The following is an 18,206-nucleotide window of genomic DNA, read 5'->3' on the forward strand; positions in this document are numbered from 1 at the left end:
ATAATTATCCCCGTTTTATTTTCAATTATTAATGATCTTTGCGCAGTTATTACCACCTGTGAGGTGTTGTGCCGACCCGTACTTGTGCTCATGTGTTTGTGGGATTTTGTTTATTTATAGCGATTATTCAGCCACGCAAAAGTGTGTTTGTGTGTTTCTGCACACATGATGGTGTTTAACATAACTGTGGGATTTTGTGTGCAGATTCTGCGATGAAGAGCATCCAGAGGTGCCCATGCTCTTCAGAGACGTACCGTCCCTCCTCATCATCTTCATCCTCACCATGCCTCAGCCTTTACGCAAAGGTAACACAGACACAGTACTACATTGTTATTACACACTATATTAACCAGAGGCTTGTATTGAATAGATTGATGATGATGATGATGAGGCATTTAAAATGAGTGTCATTTGCTGAAATATGTATCTTGACTGTCCTTTTGCGTATGTGAAAATTCTGAATCAGTTTGTCGTGTGAGAATGTTCACTGTTCGGCTTTGATTTTGGCAAAAGGGGGCGTGTCTTATTCAGTGGCTAAGTGACGTAAATTGCTCATTTATTAGTGTCCATTTACACGTTTTAATGTCTTAAGTGACGAAATGCAGGAAAAACAGCATGAGCTTGCATTTCCATCACCAGTATTTGCATGTTAGTGACGTTCATTGAAGTTAATTTACCTAACTAACGACCGACAATCGTTATCTGAACATTAACCTGATAAGATTTAAATATTAAATTGCATTATTAAATAAAAATGCATGCGGAGTCACATTTCGAAGGCTGCGTTCTCTGAAGATCGTATTTGTCGGCTGCATATACCTTCAAATGCGACCTCCGGAGGACACAGACTTCAAAATGAGAGTTGAAGAGTGTCTGCGACCCTTTAAAAAAACCAACATTTCACAGATTTATTTTAACATCAAAACAGCAACATACAGAATAGATCAACAACAGCACCTGGATTCACACATTATCACATTTTCACAAACCTGCAGCGTATTTGCAATGGGGAAAAACTAGTCAGTGAAATCAAGCAGCACTCCATCTAAGGTAATAAAAACATAGCGCTTCACTGTGTAAACTCTTTATACACCTCTGAAGGCATAGCTATCATCCCAAAAATGACACACCGGACCTTTAAATTATTAACAAATTATGACAAAGTTTTTTTCCATCAGAAGGTTTTTTCGTCAAATAAAATTTGTCCGAAGCTCTGCTAGTTTTTCTTTATTAAAGTAACAAGTTAACGCGATGTGGAGACAGTCTGGAAAGACCCGCGGCAGAAAACACCTATTCATATGTCACAGGAATGCAGAGATAACGCCTCGGTTAATGGCTAAACGGTCAAAACAAACAATCCTAGCATGTGTAGAAATAAATCAATGGAACAAGAAGTGTTGTGGGTAGCTAGTGTGAGATTGTGTATGCTATTTGAAACCGCAGCTTTGAACAGAGTCAACTGCTCAAGGCCGACCAACAGAAAACACACGAGATCAAGTGATGCACTTTAAAACCCCTCACATTGCTCTCGCTTCATTTTTCTCCTCCTTCACGTGCGTGTGGTCTTTCGATGGGCTGTCACTCAACGATCACTGATCATTGATCAGCTCTCAAATAAACATCATGTGTGCGAGCAGAGGATTGATCTGAGACACACGAGAGTAGAGCTGGTGCTCGTGTCATAAAGACAATGGTGTGTCTGAGGAATGTTAATGGAGTGTCATTGTGTGTCTGTGTCTTCCTGTTAACACAACCTGTCCTGTCTATGGCAAGCCGAATTTTACAACCGTTTTATCATCTTAACAAAAACATATGCAAATAAATATAGAAAATGTACTGAAAGAATAATACGATTTAACCACATGTTTTTTCTGTTTGCAGTACCGTTCTTTTCATGCACAATAACATTTTCATTGAATAAACACACATCAAATGTTGATTTCATTTAATTAGTTTAGTGCTCGTGTAATAAGCAGGTTAATGCAGTGTCTGCTTGACATCTTACATTACAGCATGTTAACAACCAGCTGACTGGACATTTCTCTTATCTCATGCAACAGTATGGACTGTCTATCCCTCAAAGCCTCATTTTCATTGACGTCAATTTAAATATGACACACTTCATCTTTTTTATGACGCTGTTAGTATAGCGGAGGCTGAAGGAGATGATTTGTTGAAAACCTGGGCTGTGATATGCGTTTCCCTGACCGTGGTTACATCTGCAGAAATGTATTGCCATCCATTGGAAGACTTGGAAAGAATGTTTTATTGCTGGTGTTAATAACATGCTGTGTGTGTGTTTTGTGTTTGTGTGTAGAGCACTTCACGTGTGTAGTGAAGGTGTTGTACAGTCTGCAGTACACACAGGCTCTGGTTGCTCTGTCTATCAGATTCAGCCGAGAGGAGAGACGCGCCTGGAGCAACACTGGAGCTGCCAAAAAGGTAAAACTAATGTCAAAGCCAAATCCATATTGGCGAAAACCACTGAAACATCATGGCAGTAAAGAAATAAAAGAATACATATACTGTATATATATCATTTATCAAAGCATCATTTAACAGGAATTAATTATTGATGTGATTTATTACTTTTTCTGCTACATTCTCATCCCGAGTATCTGAGTGCATGTGTTGTATATACAAATATTTTTCTTGATGTTCTCGAATGACAAAAAAAACATTGACATAATGTTCTTGTACAATAAAATGAAGTCCCCATGACTCATATTCGTATCCTCTGTAAGTATAGATCTCAAAATGTGGGATCATGGTGACATGTAGCTGTCACAAAGGCAGAACATTGGTCGTTGTAACCTAGGCTTTACTTGCTAAAGAAGAGTGTGACATTAGCAATGGCCCTCTATTCCATGAAAGGCCTATTTTTGCGCCAAATGGCTTTGTGGGAAATACATCGACTAATAAAGATGTTTCGCGTCATTAGCCGGATTGCTTTCATTTCGCATTATAGAGCCATCTGCAATGAACGAAGTGCTACTAGTCTACAGGAAGAAATGAGGTTTATTTCTGCTGTTCTTTCATACACAGAACACGCCAAACTCCGACAAGTTATGGGAGTCGCTTCTGGGTCATGTGATCTCGGAGCTGACCAAGGCCAAAGATGTCTATGACACCAACTCTGAGGATTCATCTGTGGTGAGTCAATGACGACATCTAGCGTAAACACCTGTACGGAACCGTTTTCTAACACGGATAAATAATCGCTAAACAAAGTAAACCCGAGTGTACGTGTTTTCTCAGGACACGTTATAGCAATGAAACATCGTCTAAAAGGTTTAATAAAAGACGTATACAGTTTATGGATTGTTGCATTGCTTGATGCTGATTGGTCAGTATGTCATTCCACGTGTGCGTATACTCCCAATCGCCATATCAGATGTTTTATACGATTTTTGCAGATAAAACTGTGGACATGGCCAGTAAGTAGGTCATGAAAGCTTTATTAACAGGAAGTGGACATGTATTAATGATGTATTCTCTCTGTAGTTGAGCTCCAGTGTGTGGTCTCCTCAGTCTATTGAGTTCAGCATTCAGCAGATCTGTCTGCCCTTCTTAAGGCTGTCCTGCTTACTGCAACACCATCTGTATGGAGACGGCTTACCCGGCTGCCCGGTAAACATGCACAAATGCACACGCACACGCAGTCACGACTCATTCAGCATGCATCACAGACTAACTGTTATCACCCATCACAGGTGGATGAAGAGTTTTCTCTGCTCACTGGATGTCTGGGTTTGCTTGGCTCTGGTCAGCCCGCTGGACCCTTGAGCAGTGCAGCTTGTCTGAAGTGGAACATCAATGCTTTCGATATGATCTCACAGTGGTGTTCAGAGGTCATGGGTCTCTCTGATACGCCCGCCCAGCAATCTGTGGTCAGTTTTTGTGTGCAGACTATATACTGTAGGTCAGTATTTCTCAACTGGTGGGTCGCGGAGTGTACCGTCTAAGAACCAACATCAACAAACAAAAAACTGTTTTTCTGATGCGAGACTTTTATTTTGAAATACGTGCATGAAGGTCGTCGGCAGATGCCCGAGCAAGGGAGCACTCACTGTGTCAATTCAACGGTGCGTCCCAAATCGTGAACTTATGCACTATTCTAAGCCATTTTGTAGTATAAATAGTGTGAGTAGTGCGTTCACAATGAAAATTCTGAAAGAAGTGCACTTTGGGATATTTAATAGCTTTATTGTTAACTTATCATCAGTTCATTCATCAGTATTAAGTTCAGAGCCGTAGACTGACGCGCACCTCTCCAAAAATGTAACAACGCATCAACTCTACATGGACCACAAGCGCTGCGATTGGTCTGTTTGAACCCCTCCCTCAGGTCATACCGTCATGTTTACAGAAACGCATTTCTGAACGAATTATCGAAGTAAATTCTTCTGTATTTAACATCTCAAGCTGCAACAAAGGATCACTGCTAATGCTTCTCAAATGAGCTGATTCTTCTTTGGCTCTTGTCTTGGTTACACAAGCAACATGCTCCAGGGCACTGACGCCTAGTAGTCATTGCCTGTCGACGCAGAAAACCGGCACGTAGCCTGCAGCGCAGATCAGGGCTAGTCAACTGCTTGCCCGCGCTTCACATTTCAAATAAGTGGAGAGCGTTGTGCATTAAGAAACGCATGTCCTGAGACGCCACATCTTTGAACTCGTTGCTACATTCAATTCAAAAGTAATATTCATAACAATACTGACATCTTATAAATCGATTTGATCGGTCTGTCCAGAAAACGTATCTTATTTGCAACGTTAAAATCGGCAGTCCACAGCCACGGGCAGTCGGTTTGCGCATGCGATAGTTCAAGTTCCAAGACGCGTCTTGTGCCGGTTGTCTCGAATAAAGGAAAAGTATGTCGTTTTTATTGAGAATTTAGGAAAACAGCTGTTCATCTCCCTCCAGAACTCGCACTATAAAGGATCTGCCCTTTTAATGCGCGGGGCACATGAGTGCGATCGCAATTCACCCGAAGATGCGATAATAGCTTTCAGTTTTTTGCGCATATCAACTGATTCGTTTTATAAGACCCTTAACATCGCAAGGGGCAGGGAGTACTTTTGTGCTGAATGTATTAGCATTTTTGACTTTCATTGATTTGACTTTTATTACTTCAACCAAATATATTCATAAATATCTTCTTGAAAAATCAATGCCACCCACATCTGGGATGGACTGGGGTTGAGTACCCAAAGATAAAATTGCAGTCAATTTAAACTAATGGATTAAGGAATATAACATACAATTAAAAAGACAATATCCCTTTTAATGAAGTATCATAAAAAGGCACATGCAATATCTGACTGCATGTATGATCTAAAAGTAACAGCAACAAAAATAGTAAAAAATCAACAAAATGCAATAAATAACAGAAGAAATTCTCGGAGGTCCGACGCAGAACCATAAATTGGGCTTTAGTCATATTAGTGACACATTTTATTTAGTATTTTAGAACAAGTCGCTCGTTTGACTACACATGGCGGCATGTATCCTAAAAGGTGGGTAACAGCTTGATGACCCTTGAAAATGTGGGTCCCGTGGCCAAACCAGTTGAGAACCACTGCTGTAGGTCATATTTCCTATCCACTATTTCTTTTGATATGTTTACACTCTTTGAAGAGTTTGGTTTTTCAAAAATCATGTTTTTGTGCATTCCAATCAATATCAATCAAACTGCCGTTTTTTTATTTTTATTCAAACCATAATAACTCACAAAATACTGCTAACTAACACACTAAAACCCAATAAAAACATGATAACATAATAAACAACAAAGATTTCATGGTATTTAAGACTCGGTCGGTACCTTCACGGCTAATAAAGACATTTTTTCAGTCTCTCTTAGTTCAGGGCCCTCAGTGGGCAGCCCCTCGCCTCCTGCAGCTCCCGGACAACTACAACACCATCTTCCAGTACTACCACAGAAAATCTTGCAGCAGCTGCAATAAAACACCCAAAGACCCGGCGCTGTGTCTGGTGTGCGGTGCATTCGTCTGTCTGAAAGGTCACTGTTGTAAGCAGCAGGGGGTCTGCGAGTGTGTGCTGGTGAGCATCTCTCTTACACTACCAGCGTTGTGTTTGAACGCCACCCTGATCCTGGTGATAACTCTGTATGTTTTTTAAACTCTAGCATTCCCAACACTGTGGAGCAGCGACGGGTATCTTTCTTCTGATAAACGCATCGGTCATCATTATCATCCGCGGGCATCGCTTCTGTCTGTGGGGGTCTGTGTACCTGGACGCTCATGGAGAAGAGGATCGAGACTTGCGGTACGCTCTCAAACCTCTTTTAGCTCTGATGCGTTCAGCTCTGTTTTGAGATGCTCTAAAGGTTGTTCTGAATTACTTTATTGTGCCTTTCATTTTGGCTGTAGCTTTTCGTATCTTCTTTACAATATGCAATATACAAGGGTGCAATCCCAGAATGCATTTCTGCTGAAACAAAGTAACGATAATGACGCAACTCGCTAGTATTTGGAACAGAGCCTACAAAATGTATGCAAAACAATTAAAGCTACAATATGTAACTTTTTACAAATTTCGACCCGCGGAAAGAAGTGCATATATTCATCTGCAATTTTAATGTTTTAAAGCGAAATGGCAATACAGAGGCAAGAATGACGTTTTTTGGTTTGTTTTTGCAGAGAAAATGATTGATTCTGTGACCTTTTCGTATTCCTTTTGTCCACAGCCGAGGAAAGCCTCTGTATTTATGTGAAGAGAGATACAGAGTTCTAGAGCAGCAGTGGGTGTCGCACACCTTCGATCACATCAACAAGCGCTGGGGTCCCCATTACAATGGACTTTAATGAACGGCCCAGATCCCGAGGACAGGTCACATGATGTCAACACCAGCCTCTGTGATATCCTCTTCTCAGTTCTGTCATGTAATATAAAGAAAACATGCATCGAGTTGGTTTTTGCCATAGCCTGGGTTCATGTGAAGTTTAGTGTACAATCAAGCCTAATGACTAAGCTTGTGTGTGCGTGTGTGTTTTTAAGTGATTTTCTGTGTGGATTTCAAAGGGGAGAGTTTTGTTTGTCCCAGCAAGCTCACCGTAGAAGCACAATGAGTGAGACTTTGTTAATCCTGTTGGACACGTGAATGAAAAATGCTGTTCTTTAGTGTTTGGATAACTGACATTGTTTTTGAAGAGCAAAGCTTTTGGGCGGAGCCTGACCAATATTAAACGAATCATGTACAGATATCAGAATTTATTTAAAAATCTTGAAGACGACTAAGAAACGATATTTTTCACTCTAGAAACCCCTGCCAAACGCCCTTTGACCAGTGCAATGTGAAGTTATATCATAATATTATTTGAGTTTCAGCACATCTCGTAAGATTAATTTTGGAAGAACTTTATATGCTGATGTGGATCGATTACTGAAGCTAAGAGGGAGTCAGAAATATCAACACATTCGAGCTAAAGCTAGTTTGTCTCGGACGTTTAGTTACAGTACTTTCATCCTCAGGAATTTTACTTTATTTTTGGTTTGATATTTTAATATTTAAAAAGTGCTGCTATTCATTGTTAAGAAAAAAGTTGATTATATCTTTTTGTAAAACTTATTTTTACCATTTTCATCTTTTTTCTAATGAAGGCTGTTGATGGTTGACTGGTCTATTGAGTTCATTATAAAAAATTGTCGCCGTTTTCCTGCCTTCATTCCCCCCCCAACCTTATTTAAAGCTAATAGCGAGGGAATATCGTGACAGTTCGTTTGACTCATATTTTACCCCAAAATAAAAAAAACATATTTTGCATAAAGAAAATAAAACCTGTTTACATCACATTTATTTGACATTTTGTGATCATTTCTTATTCTCAAACTTTTTTTTATTATTCGTGCTGTCATGCAGTAATTTAAGTACGTTATTTAATTGACCCTTTTATAATAGTAATTAAAATTTTGGATTGGAAATGTTTAATTTCACATTAAAATGGTCCTTCTCCTTATGATGAAGTATGAACACGACGTGTTGTTCATGATATTTTCTTACTATAGCCAGTAGAAAACCTGTCACTTGTTTTTGGTCCTTTCTTTATTGTATCATAAATGTCATATGGTCATATAGAGGTCTTACTGAGCTCATTAGAAAGCCCTTCTTCACTCTTGTTTAGATGTTCACAGCACTGAGACACAGCAGTTTTAAAGGCTGTCTTTTTGAGATTTATATATCTGCAAGCTTAGTGCACAGTTACAACAAACAATTTACATTTGTAAGTTAGATTTAACTGTTTTTGTAGGGCATTTTTCCTCAACTGGGTGCAGGAAATTCTTCTCAAGCAATTTACAGACTGATACGTTATCTCTTGTAAAGTTGGTTTAATACATTATTTATGTGTTAATGTGATGGTATTTTTATGCACACATCACCCAGATATTGAATTTCTATTCGCGGTCTAGGGTATTCCTGAGAAAGGGGTGTCCCTTTAAAATCAGTCAGATTGTATGTTGTTGCTTTATTACGAAATAAATGATGTTTTAATGTTATCAGTAAATATTAATTAAAAACAATCTATTTGATTCTCTACACAAATAGCCTTAGAAGGCTGGTTTGGCAGTCTAATGTTGAAAAATATGGTGTTCCTCAGAGCTCTGTCCTCGGACCATCGCTGATGTGTTATTTATCAATTACAGAGGGCATTATGCACATAATTTTAAAATGCATTAAATGCCAACATATACAGTACCATGTTACAGCACACTTTTATTTCAGATCGATTAGTTTTGATTCTTGCCCTATTGAATGTTTAGATTATAAATATAATTCAAAAGTGTAATTTACCTCATATATTTTTTGTCTTATCGCGTGGCGAGTTTATGAAAATAACCACATGAATAAATTATATTTAAATTATATTTTGAAAGATTTCCCAAAATGAAATATTCAGGACTGTTCCCTATATCTACCCCCCCTATCCCCTTGAAAACGCGCTCTGTCAGAATCTCACCAGAGCAGTGTGTTTGTTTTGTCGATCAGTTTGATTGGTTGGAATTGATTATCATTGTTGCGATCAAATGGAGGGATCTTTTTTTCATTGCACCTGAAGCTACTTTTCTTCATTTGTCTTGATTTCTTGCATGCTGATGTTTTTTCCCGTTTTTTCTTCGAGCTTTCCTCTTTCTCTCCCACCCACTTTGTATAGACGGGCAGATTTGCTAGGTGTGATGGGTGATTAATGCTGGTATCTCCTGCAGTGAATGCATGTCAGGCAGGCAGTAATACAGTACATTACTGTAGGTGCTGGTTCAGATTCTTTGATGTCATCTCTGAAGTGGTGACTTTGAATGACATTTAATGCAAAATGTAACATATGTGAATAAAATATACAGATGCTCTGATATGTCTTGGTATTCGTGTGTTTCATTTTTGCAGTTCTGATCAAATATTGTTTCTTGAGAAATCTGTGTTTGTCTGTTCTGCAAAAGAAAGTCGTTTAGGTTTAGAGTGTCGTGTGTGACTAAATGACAAAAAAATCTTTTGTGGTTGACCTATCCCTTTAATAGCTCTTATGTCTTTCCTCCTGAGGGTTAATTGTGGCTGCCCGTCGGTTCGGGTCTAATTGTTTTGTAAGTTGTTCTGTCTGTGTTTATCTAGGCCGACTAGGAACATAATGGCCCCATTCTGTAGTTACATAAGTTAACAACTGGGTTCTGGGAGAGAATATATATATTGCTTTTTAAATTTCTTATCATTGTTTACATATTTAAAGAAACATTACATTCGGTGGTGTTTGGTAGATGGATGCATGACACACTAATGGTTTAATCTTTAAATGATGTTGTGCTACAGCCCAGAAACCGAACCCGCCCTGTTTGAGCGCTCAATGGAAAGTGGGTTACCAACACAATATATGATGACACTGACCACTACACCACCTGCATTTTCTATGACGCCATCGTTTAAACTGGACGATGTTGGTTTATGCAATATACGCTTTGTTATGGACACAGTGAATGATGCCACGTGTTTTGATGTGCAGAAGGTATCAGAATTTATCATCATTCTCAGTAGAAGTTTTTCTTATTAATTAATTTATTTGAAGTTTTCAAGCTATAGACTAGATGGCTAGTTAGTATTGTAGTTTAGAACCTTAAAAACATGCCCTGGTCACATGCCACCATAGAATAAAATAAAGCTTAAAGAAACGTGTGTGTGATAAATAGAAAGCCTGTGTTATAAAATGTTTGGGTTAACAAAATCCTGTTTTCATTTCATGTCTTTCCAAATCCAAGAACACAGATTTTGCCATGTAAGTGAATGGGGACTGAGGCTGTCACAATGGAACATCAGGGTAATTCAATTAACACATTGTTTTGCTTTTTAAACACTGTCAAGAAAAGGCTGTAAACATTTTTTTTTCTAAAATACTGGAAAATAACGGGTTTGTCTCATAAAATTACATGTTTTCTGTTTTTTTCCACATTTAAAAAATATGTGGAAAAACGTAAAATCCTATAAAATTACAGTGGTTTTGTACAGTGTGTGTGTAAAAATATCTGTACAATTCAGAAAATAAAAAAATGCATATTCCTCATATTTTCCACCCAAATTTGTTTTGTTTGTTTTTATTTACATCATTAATCAAATGCAGCACAACAGCAATTACCACAATTTCTGATTAAATAAATGAAATGGCTGTTTTATACAAAAAGGGTTTAAAATCAAGTATCATATCTTTATCTTGTAATGAAATATGACCCTGACATGTTCTTGACAGACTTCAAGAGACTCGCCGCTCATAAACTACTTCTATTTTATCCTGTTTCACCCAATTTGATGATGTCACTCGTCACTCACCTCCGGACACATGATGTCATTGGTGTGTTATAATGCACCTGTGCTTTAGCTGTCAGGTGTGCTGGGATGGGTCATGTGTGCACGCTGCTTCCTCTCAGAAGTACTCGCACAGGAACTTATCAAGTTCTAGTGAATTATTAACCCCAGGACAGCAAAGAGGGCTTGATTTTCGGCTATGTCAGAAAACAGCTATGGCAGGTAGGTTTTCTTAAAAAATTCTCTTCTAGCTCGTCTTAAAAAGTCACATTGCAAAAACAAAGTGGTTAATGCAATCCAAGACTACGTATTGAGGGAAATGGCTAGAAATGCTACCAAGAGATGTGCTCAGCGATGCAGTTCTGTGACAGGTTATCTGATGATCTGCAGACCGCTTTAAGCATCTAAACAGAGTTCGTGTACATGGATAGAATGTTTTTGTCTGATACATAGAAGTCAATGAGATATAATGAAGATAGAACGTAAGGTCCCGTGAGTCTTATTATTTATTTTCCTTATAGGAAATGACAGTCATAGAACAGATGCGGTCAAAAACAGGTAAGAATGGAATATCGTGTAGATTATTACTGATTTATGACAACAGGCTTGATCTTATTCAAATACAAAAATAAGGAAATTTTCAATTGATGCAAATGCTTTTCTTAACTGATTTTTCCGGTGACTTCTATGCCATTGGTGTGATTTTACTCCGTTGCCCTCACGGTCAATGCAACTTGGTTTGAGATTTTTGGTTTGAGGGTTTCACACAACACATATCACTAAAATCTGTGTGTCTCTGTGTGTGTCTGTGTGTGTCTGTGTGTGTGTCTGTGTGTGTCTCTGTGTGTGTCTCTGTGTGTGTCTCTGTGTGTCTCTGTGTGTGTCTGTGTGTCTCTGTGTGTCTCTGTGTGTCTGTGTGTGTGTGTCTGTGTCTCTGTGTGTTTCTGTGTCTCTGTGTGTCTGTGTGTCTGTGTCTCTGTGTGTGTCTGTGTCTGTGTCTCTGTGTGTCTCTGTGTGTCTGTGTGTGTGTGTCTGTGTCTCTGTGTGTGTGTGTCTGTGTCTCTGTGTGTCTCTGTGTGTGTGTGTGTGTGTGTGTGTCTCTGTGTGTGTCTGTATCTCTGTGTGTGTGTCTGTGTGTGTCTCTGTCTCTGTGTGTGTCTCTGTCTGTGTGTGTGTCTGTATCTCTGTGTGTGTGTCTGTGTGTGTCTCTGTCTGTGTGTGTGTCTGTGTCTCTGTGTGTGTCTGTATCTCTGTGTGTGTGTCTGTGTGTGTCTCTGTCTGTGTGTGTGTCTGTGTCTCTGTGTGTGTCTGTGTGTGTCTCTGTCTGTGTGTGTGTCTGTGTCTCTGTGTGTGTGTCTGTGTGTGTCTCTGTCTGTGTGTGTGTCTGTGTCTCTGTGTGTGTCTCTGTCTGTGTGTGTGTCTGTGTCTCTGTGTGTGTCTCTGTGTGTGTCTGTGTGTCTCTGTCTGTGTGTCTGTGTGTGTCTCTGTCTGTGTGTGTCTCTGTGTGTGTGTGTGTCTCTGTGTCTGTGTCTCTGTGTGTGTCTGTGTGTGTCTCTGTGTCTGTGTCTCTGTGTCTCTGTGTGTTTCTGTGTCTCTGTCTGTGTCTCTGTGTGTGTGTGTCTGTGTGTGTGTCTGTGTGTCTCTGTGTGTGTCTGTGTGTGTCTCTGTGTGTTTCTGTGTCTCTGTGTCTCTGTGTGTCTGTGTGTCTGTGTCTCTGTGTGTGTCTGTGTGTGTCTCTGTGTGTGTCTGTGTCTGTGTCTCTGTGTGTGTCTGTGTGTCTGTGTCTCTGTGTGTCTCTGTCTGTGTGTGTGTCTGTGTCTCTGTGTGTGTCTGTGTGTCTCTGTCTGTGTGTGTGTCTCTGTGTCTCTGAGTGTGTCTGTGTCTGTGTGTCTGTGTGAGTTTTCAGTTTTCAGTCAGGGCTAACTAACCCTGACATATGTGTATGTTTTTACGCTGTGCCCAGAGGGCTGGATAACTCTGTGGAAACAGACAGAACTGAGTTTTATCATCTCAACGGCAGGATTTGGTGAGAGAGGCTTCTTCACTGTGATGATGTTTAATAAGCATCATATACAGCCGAAGAACAAGTCTACGGCATACAATGTCTCCTATGAATGTGCATGTCTCGCAATATATGAAAAAATAATGTTGAATTTGCTTAATTTTTGCAGTTTTTTAAGTAAATTTAATTAAAAGTATTTGGGGTCACGTTTGTGCTCACGTTTTTTTTAAGCACATTTGAAACATTTTTGGGGCACGTTTTTTTTTATAAATAAATTTACTTTGAAATAGAAATACATAGAAAAAGCTGTGTATTTTGCCTTTGATGGGAACGTACATCATTATTTTTAAGCAGTAAGTGTGGTAGTATTCTAAAAAAAGTACTTACTGTTGTTTTTTTACGTCAAAAGAGAAGGATTGTCAGACGTTCATAGCATTCCAACGATTATTGTGGCCATACAAATTCTACATTAAAAGACACTGTTACATGGTTCTGTGGTAAGCTTGATTCTGATTGGTCACTTGGGATATTCTAAAGTTCTAAAACTGATATATCAACACTCATCAAGGTACCTACGAGTCATCATGACCAAGAAGTCACTTCCTGTCGGGGTTCTGTTCACCCTTTTGGTGTTGTACATCATTTCTTTAAATGTAAGATTGTAGAGAATTGTAGAACTGATCGATGTGTGTGTGAGTGTTTAGATGGTGTCAGTCAGGTTTCTAAATCCAGAATACAATGCTAGTCACATTCTGTTGGCAGATGGTCATCGCATTTCCTTAACAGGATTAAAGCGTATTGAAGGCGCGTGTACTTCTCTCCTGAGCGAAGTCGATGACAATAACACCACACCTTCTTTCTCCATGTCATCGCTGCCAATGTTTTGTCAATACTGCAGTTCCATATGACCACGATCAGTTATAAACTGTATTTGTTTGCTTTTTGCCATCGTGTTTTGGTTTCGCATTGTGAACTTTGCTGCCATGGAAATGTAAACTCATCAGCCCCTGCGTAGGGTGTCTGCTTTCCTCTGGCATGGCTTTCATAAACACACACGCAGAAAGGGCTCTGGAAACTTATACTCGTGCTCAAAAGTTGATAAAAAGTAATCAAATCTGCAGTGGTTCTCAACCTTTTCACCGTAAGGCCCCCTTGTGTAGAGAGCATCACTTTGCGGCCCCCCGAAATAGATTTATAATCTTAATTCAGAATAAAAAAAAACGATTCAATGCTGGAACATACATTTTTGGGGGGCCCCAAGGTGGAGGGGGGGACACAGATGGCATCAAACATCAGAAAAATAAGACGACCAACCAAAACAATTTTATGTTTTAGCATTGTTTAACTGAGCATGTTTGTGCCTAGTTTAAATCAAAATGTATGTTTAAGATGTTAAGGCTTTATTTGGGGAGCAGCAAAGCGATGCACTTTACACAAGGGGTCTAACAACGAAAAGATTGAGAACCACTGATTTAAATGAATACATATAACAGCATATTTGACCCAAAGATGCGTTAAAACAACCCGGCACAGCTTAATTTTCAATGTAACGTTTGGGTTTATCCTGTTTGTCCCATTAGCCTGTGCCACCCGTACTGTTGTTTTCACTCAGGTCCTGCTCCACTGCTCTCCAGTCCCAATGAGAATACGTGCCATAGCAACACAGTCTCTGTTTATGACCGCAGAGGAACTGCGTCGTCCTCCTAAAGTTCACAGCATTACTGTCTCCGTACAAGCATAGACATTCTGTGTTATGTACTTGCACCTGTTCCAGTTATTATTAATTCAGGCTGCAGTTTGTTAGTATGAAATTGAGTTTATTTCCATTTGAGATCTTCCGTCTGGTCATACAGTAGATTTCGCCCGTCATTGCTTTATTTGCCTCGAGCATTTATTCCTATTTCAGTTATTGCCTACGGCTCATAATTCATTCACAGTCCTCTGAGTTTAAGGTATGCCATCAAAATAAGTCTGTGAATGTAAATGCTTCCGGAGAGCAAGTATGGGATGCTCAGGTCACATGACCAACACAATGCATAAACACTTCCCTCCTACCTGTGTGTACCTGTTGGTGTTTGACTTTCGGTCTTCCATATAAAGCTCTTTTATGACTAGTTCCATCTGGCTAATGAATATTTCAAACATGCTCATATTGCACGTTACGATGTGATCAATAATTCACGGTGGCTGATTAGAATGATTTTAGGCTCGTGGCATTGACAAACCCTCACATACATTTCAGCAACTTGTTAGGAAGGTCTGTCAACTTGAGGTATGTTCTTTAATTCTTCATGTATGTATGTTTTAATTCGGGTGTATTTGCATATTTATTTCTTATAATGAAGTCGTTTTTGTCTTATATCAAGGCAACATTCTGAATCATCTTAGCTTCTTAAAGAGGACACTTGTCGGAATTGCCTGTTTTATGAAGGTTGTTGATCTTTTTAACTGGATTTGAGTATGGTTGGTCATACAGCATGTTTAGTTATGATTCGTAACAATGTTTTGCATGATTCCCAGGCAGACCTTGTTCTTGTTAGGAAATATCTTATAATATCATATAAATAATATTTGTGATGAATGTAATATTTCTTCACATGTTTTCAACTTTCCATCTTTAATAATGAGAACAATGTAATTGAAGAATTTGTAGTGTATATGAGTAAACATGAGTTGTGGCTTATCTACTCCAGTTAAACCGAGCGACCGCATGCGTGGGGTGAGGTGTATAGAGGTGAGGGAGTGTCAGAGTGGGTGAAAGTTAATATGGAGAAGAGCAGATCGAATGATACCTACCGGCAATTTGACCCGTTCATATTGAAAGACACTTCAATGACTTAAAACCAATTTGAGAAGCAGCCATGCCGTCTTATGCACTACAGAGGGAGCATACGGCTTGTGTTAAAATGCTGCAGGCTGCTGTTTGTTTGGTCACACTTGAAAGCGGTTAAGGGATTATAAAATGCGACATTTATTTGGACACCGGAATAAGTCGACGTGTATTTTATATAAACAATTAATGTTTAATGTTTGTTCTGTTTTCCCTTATGTTGCCGAATGTTTGTTTCATCCGAAAGGCACATTTGTCAGAATTCAGCTGTGCTTTCCACTTTCCCAGCAAACCGATGGCAGGCATGAAATATCCATCGCACGCTGCTCGAGTCAAAGTATCCATCAGTCTAATCTCTAGTGCTATTCATAATTCTGTGTGCAGAGCTCAGAGCCCCCAGAGGCAAAACACCATTTACCTTTTCTGCTTTAAACTGACCTCAAAGTAAATGCTTTCCTCCCTCGTGAATCTGTGTGAGTGCCAAAATTCATCATATGAATCTGAAATATTACACTCGGTTAGGGCATTATGATTTATTTAAAAAATTGTGAAGGTGAAAACCAAACGCATGTTATAGTTTTTCATCTCTCGGTGTCTATTTAACTTGTATATGCTCCAACTTTTTCAATAGAAAGTGTCTTCTACAATATATCCACTTGCCACCTCACTTTTGGTATCATCAAGTGAATAGGATGGGTGCGACTGGCCAAATCTAAAATCATCACAATGGGCAAATGCCTACATGTAATCATTCGCGATTGCATACAGAAATGTAATCTGGAAGGAAGGTTTTGGACCTCTCGATGATAAGAATGAGACTGTGGTAGACTGAAGGTAGATGACAGAGTTAATCTGTTAAATCCAATCACGATGAGCAGATTGTTGCTTCTTAGAGAGCATTGACTCTAAAGTGCTATCTGAATCCATGAACTGGTGATAACGGGTGCTAGGGAGACACAGGCAGCTCTCTCGCTACAAAAATAAAAGTAGGCACTTTTTCTTTTCCTTAAAAAATATTTTTTGTCCTGGATGGAGAGCTATGATAATAATAATAACATTCTCTGCACCGGAGGCATTTAGTGACTTCTTTTGATTGTGGTTAAAGAGATGAGTAAGAAAAATGTCTTGTTCTCCATGTATGTATTGTTGTGTTTGTATTGTGCTTTCAAATCTGCCTCAATGGCGAACAGTGTACTGTATAGACAAGTGAACGGAAGCCTTTACGTCTAAAAATAGTTCTCCTTTTTGTTATATCTTTATATCATCTGTGGATAAGTGTGTTAAGTGATCTTGCCAGATCACTATCACAATAAACATAATATCATAGTATGGTGTGCCGCAAGGCTCGGTTTTATGTCCGTTGTTGTTTTGTTGTAGTTGTCCATCCTGTGTCGATGTGATGTATTATTAAGAAACAATATTTAGATTTCTTTATCATACAAACTATGTACTGTACAGAGGTGAAGTGGTAGTTCTAAATCGAGGTCTGATATGGCTTGCTTGGTGGCCTGTAATGTAGCACAGATCATATCTGAACCTTCAATATGGTAGGTGTAGTAACAATCTTTTACAAAATGGGCATTTCTAACCACAGGTAAATATTATTCCCGTTTCTGAACAAAGTCTTGTAAATGTATGACGCTCCTTATTGATTTTGTCATTGAAGAATCTAGCACCCCTAAGAAATACTGATAACACTGATAAATCTGTCTCCTGAAACTACAGTGATAATGTTAATTTATAACCATATAAATTTGGACACATCGGCTCATTAGAAACGTGTGAGGAGATTAAAATTAACTCAACATTTGAATTACTCTTTCTTGCAACGTTCAGGAGGTCTTTCTATGGGTTGTACCCGTACAAGTCAAGCATGATCGGTCTTGAGTCACTGGAAGATCCATCTGCTGACTGGGACATTGTGGAAACCATTGGAAAAGGAACGTATGGAAAGGTGTACAAAGTCTTCAACAAGAGGAATGGAAGTCAAGCAGCCGTTAAAGTTTTGGATCCCATTGATGTGAGTCATTGATGGGCTTGTTTTCTCTTTAGTGACATCTCTTGGGTGTAATATACTGTACAGTACTGTCATTGTTTAGTTCTCCTGATGTATGTATACTGATTTTAATGTATTTGTCTCTATGTGATGCCCTCGGCTGTTTCTGAGAGTCTTGGACCTTAATATTCAAATGAGCACTTTAATATTCAAAGGGGGTAAAATGACTTGTCACTAATGAGCTCGCAGAACTTTTGTGCTGAAAGTGCAATGTAAAAAAGTCACAAGGCTCTCGAAACTACTTGCCATGGCTTGAAAAAATTGTTTTAAGACATTTCTTCTCATTTGCTGTCTTGTGGCATGTCTCAGAATCCCAGTCACAATAACAGAGTGAGTAGATGCTCTTCCTAAATTTTCTCTTCAGATATATATATTTTTTATGTTTAAACCCTTGTGTACCAGTGTTAAATAACGTCATTAGAGATGTTTGATCCCTGTGACCCACTGCTGCAAACTACATGCATGGCTGCTTTTTATTTACTGTAACAAAAGTCTAGCGTTATCACATCC

The 18,206-nt window shown here is 39.0% G+C and overlaps 2 protein-coding genes across 6 annotated transcripts in view; both read left to right on the plus strand.

Annotated features, from left to right (window-relative positions):
• The window catches only part of ubr3 (ubiquitin protein ligase E3 component n-recognin 3), a 36,582-nt gene extending 29,354 nt beyond the window's left edge, over positions 1-7,228 (plus strand). For both annotated transcript variants that reach the window (XM_079464502.1, XM_079464501.1), the window contains exons 32-39: positions 205-305; positions 2,318-2,442; positions 3,046-3,153; positions 3,505-3,630; positions 3,714-3,890; positions 5,858-6,067; positions 6,153-6,292; positions 6,714-7,228. In XM_079464502.1, coding sequence (XP_079320628.1) covers positions 205-305; positions 2,318-2,442; positions 3,046-3,153; positions 3,505-3,630; positions 3,714-3,890; positions 5,858-6,067; positions 6,153-6,292; positions 6,714-6,831 — 1,105 coding nt within the window. In that variant the 3' untranslated portion in view covers positions 6,832-7,228. The remainder of the gene's footprint in view (positions 1-204; positions 306-2,317; positions 2,443-3,045; positions 3,154-3,504; positions 3,631-3,713; positions 3,891-5,857; positions 6,068-6,152; positions 6,293-6,713) is intronic.
• A 9,296-nt stretch (positions 7,229-16,524) lies between these two features.
• Positions 16,525-18,206, plus strand: part of myo3b (myosin IIIB) — a 65,161-nt gene continuing 63,479 nt past the window's right edge. The window contains exons 1-3 of one of the 4 annotated variants that reach the window (XM_079463639.1): positions 16,525-16,626; positions 17,477-17,660; positions 18,006-18,026. In XM_079463639.1, the coding sequence (XP_079319765.1) occupies positions 17,514-17,660; positions 18,006-18,026 (168 nt within the window). In that variant the 5' untranslated portion in view covers positions 16,525-16,626; positions 17,477-17,513. Of the gene's footprint in view, positions 16,752-17,476; positions 17,661-18,005; positions 18,027-18,206 lie in introns of all 4 variants that reach the window. The other 3 variants (XR_013787102.1, XR_013787103.1, XM_079463640.1) reach the window with 3 other exon arrangements.

The sequence above is a fragment of the Barbatula barbatula genome, assembly GCF_947034865.1.
Source record: "Barbatula barbatula genome assembly, chromosome: 9".
NCBI lineage: Eukaryota > Metazoa > Chordata > Actinopteri > Cypriniformes > Nemacheilidae > Barbatula > Barbatula barbatula.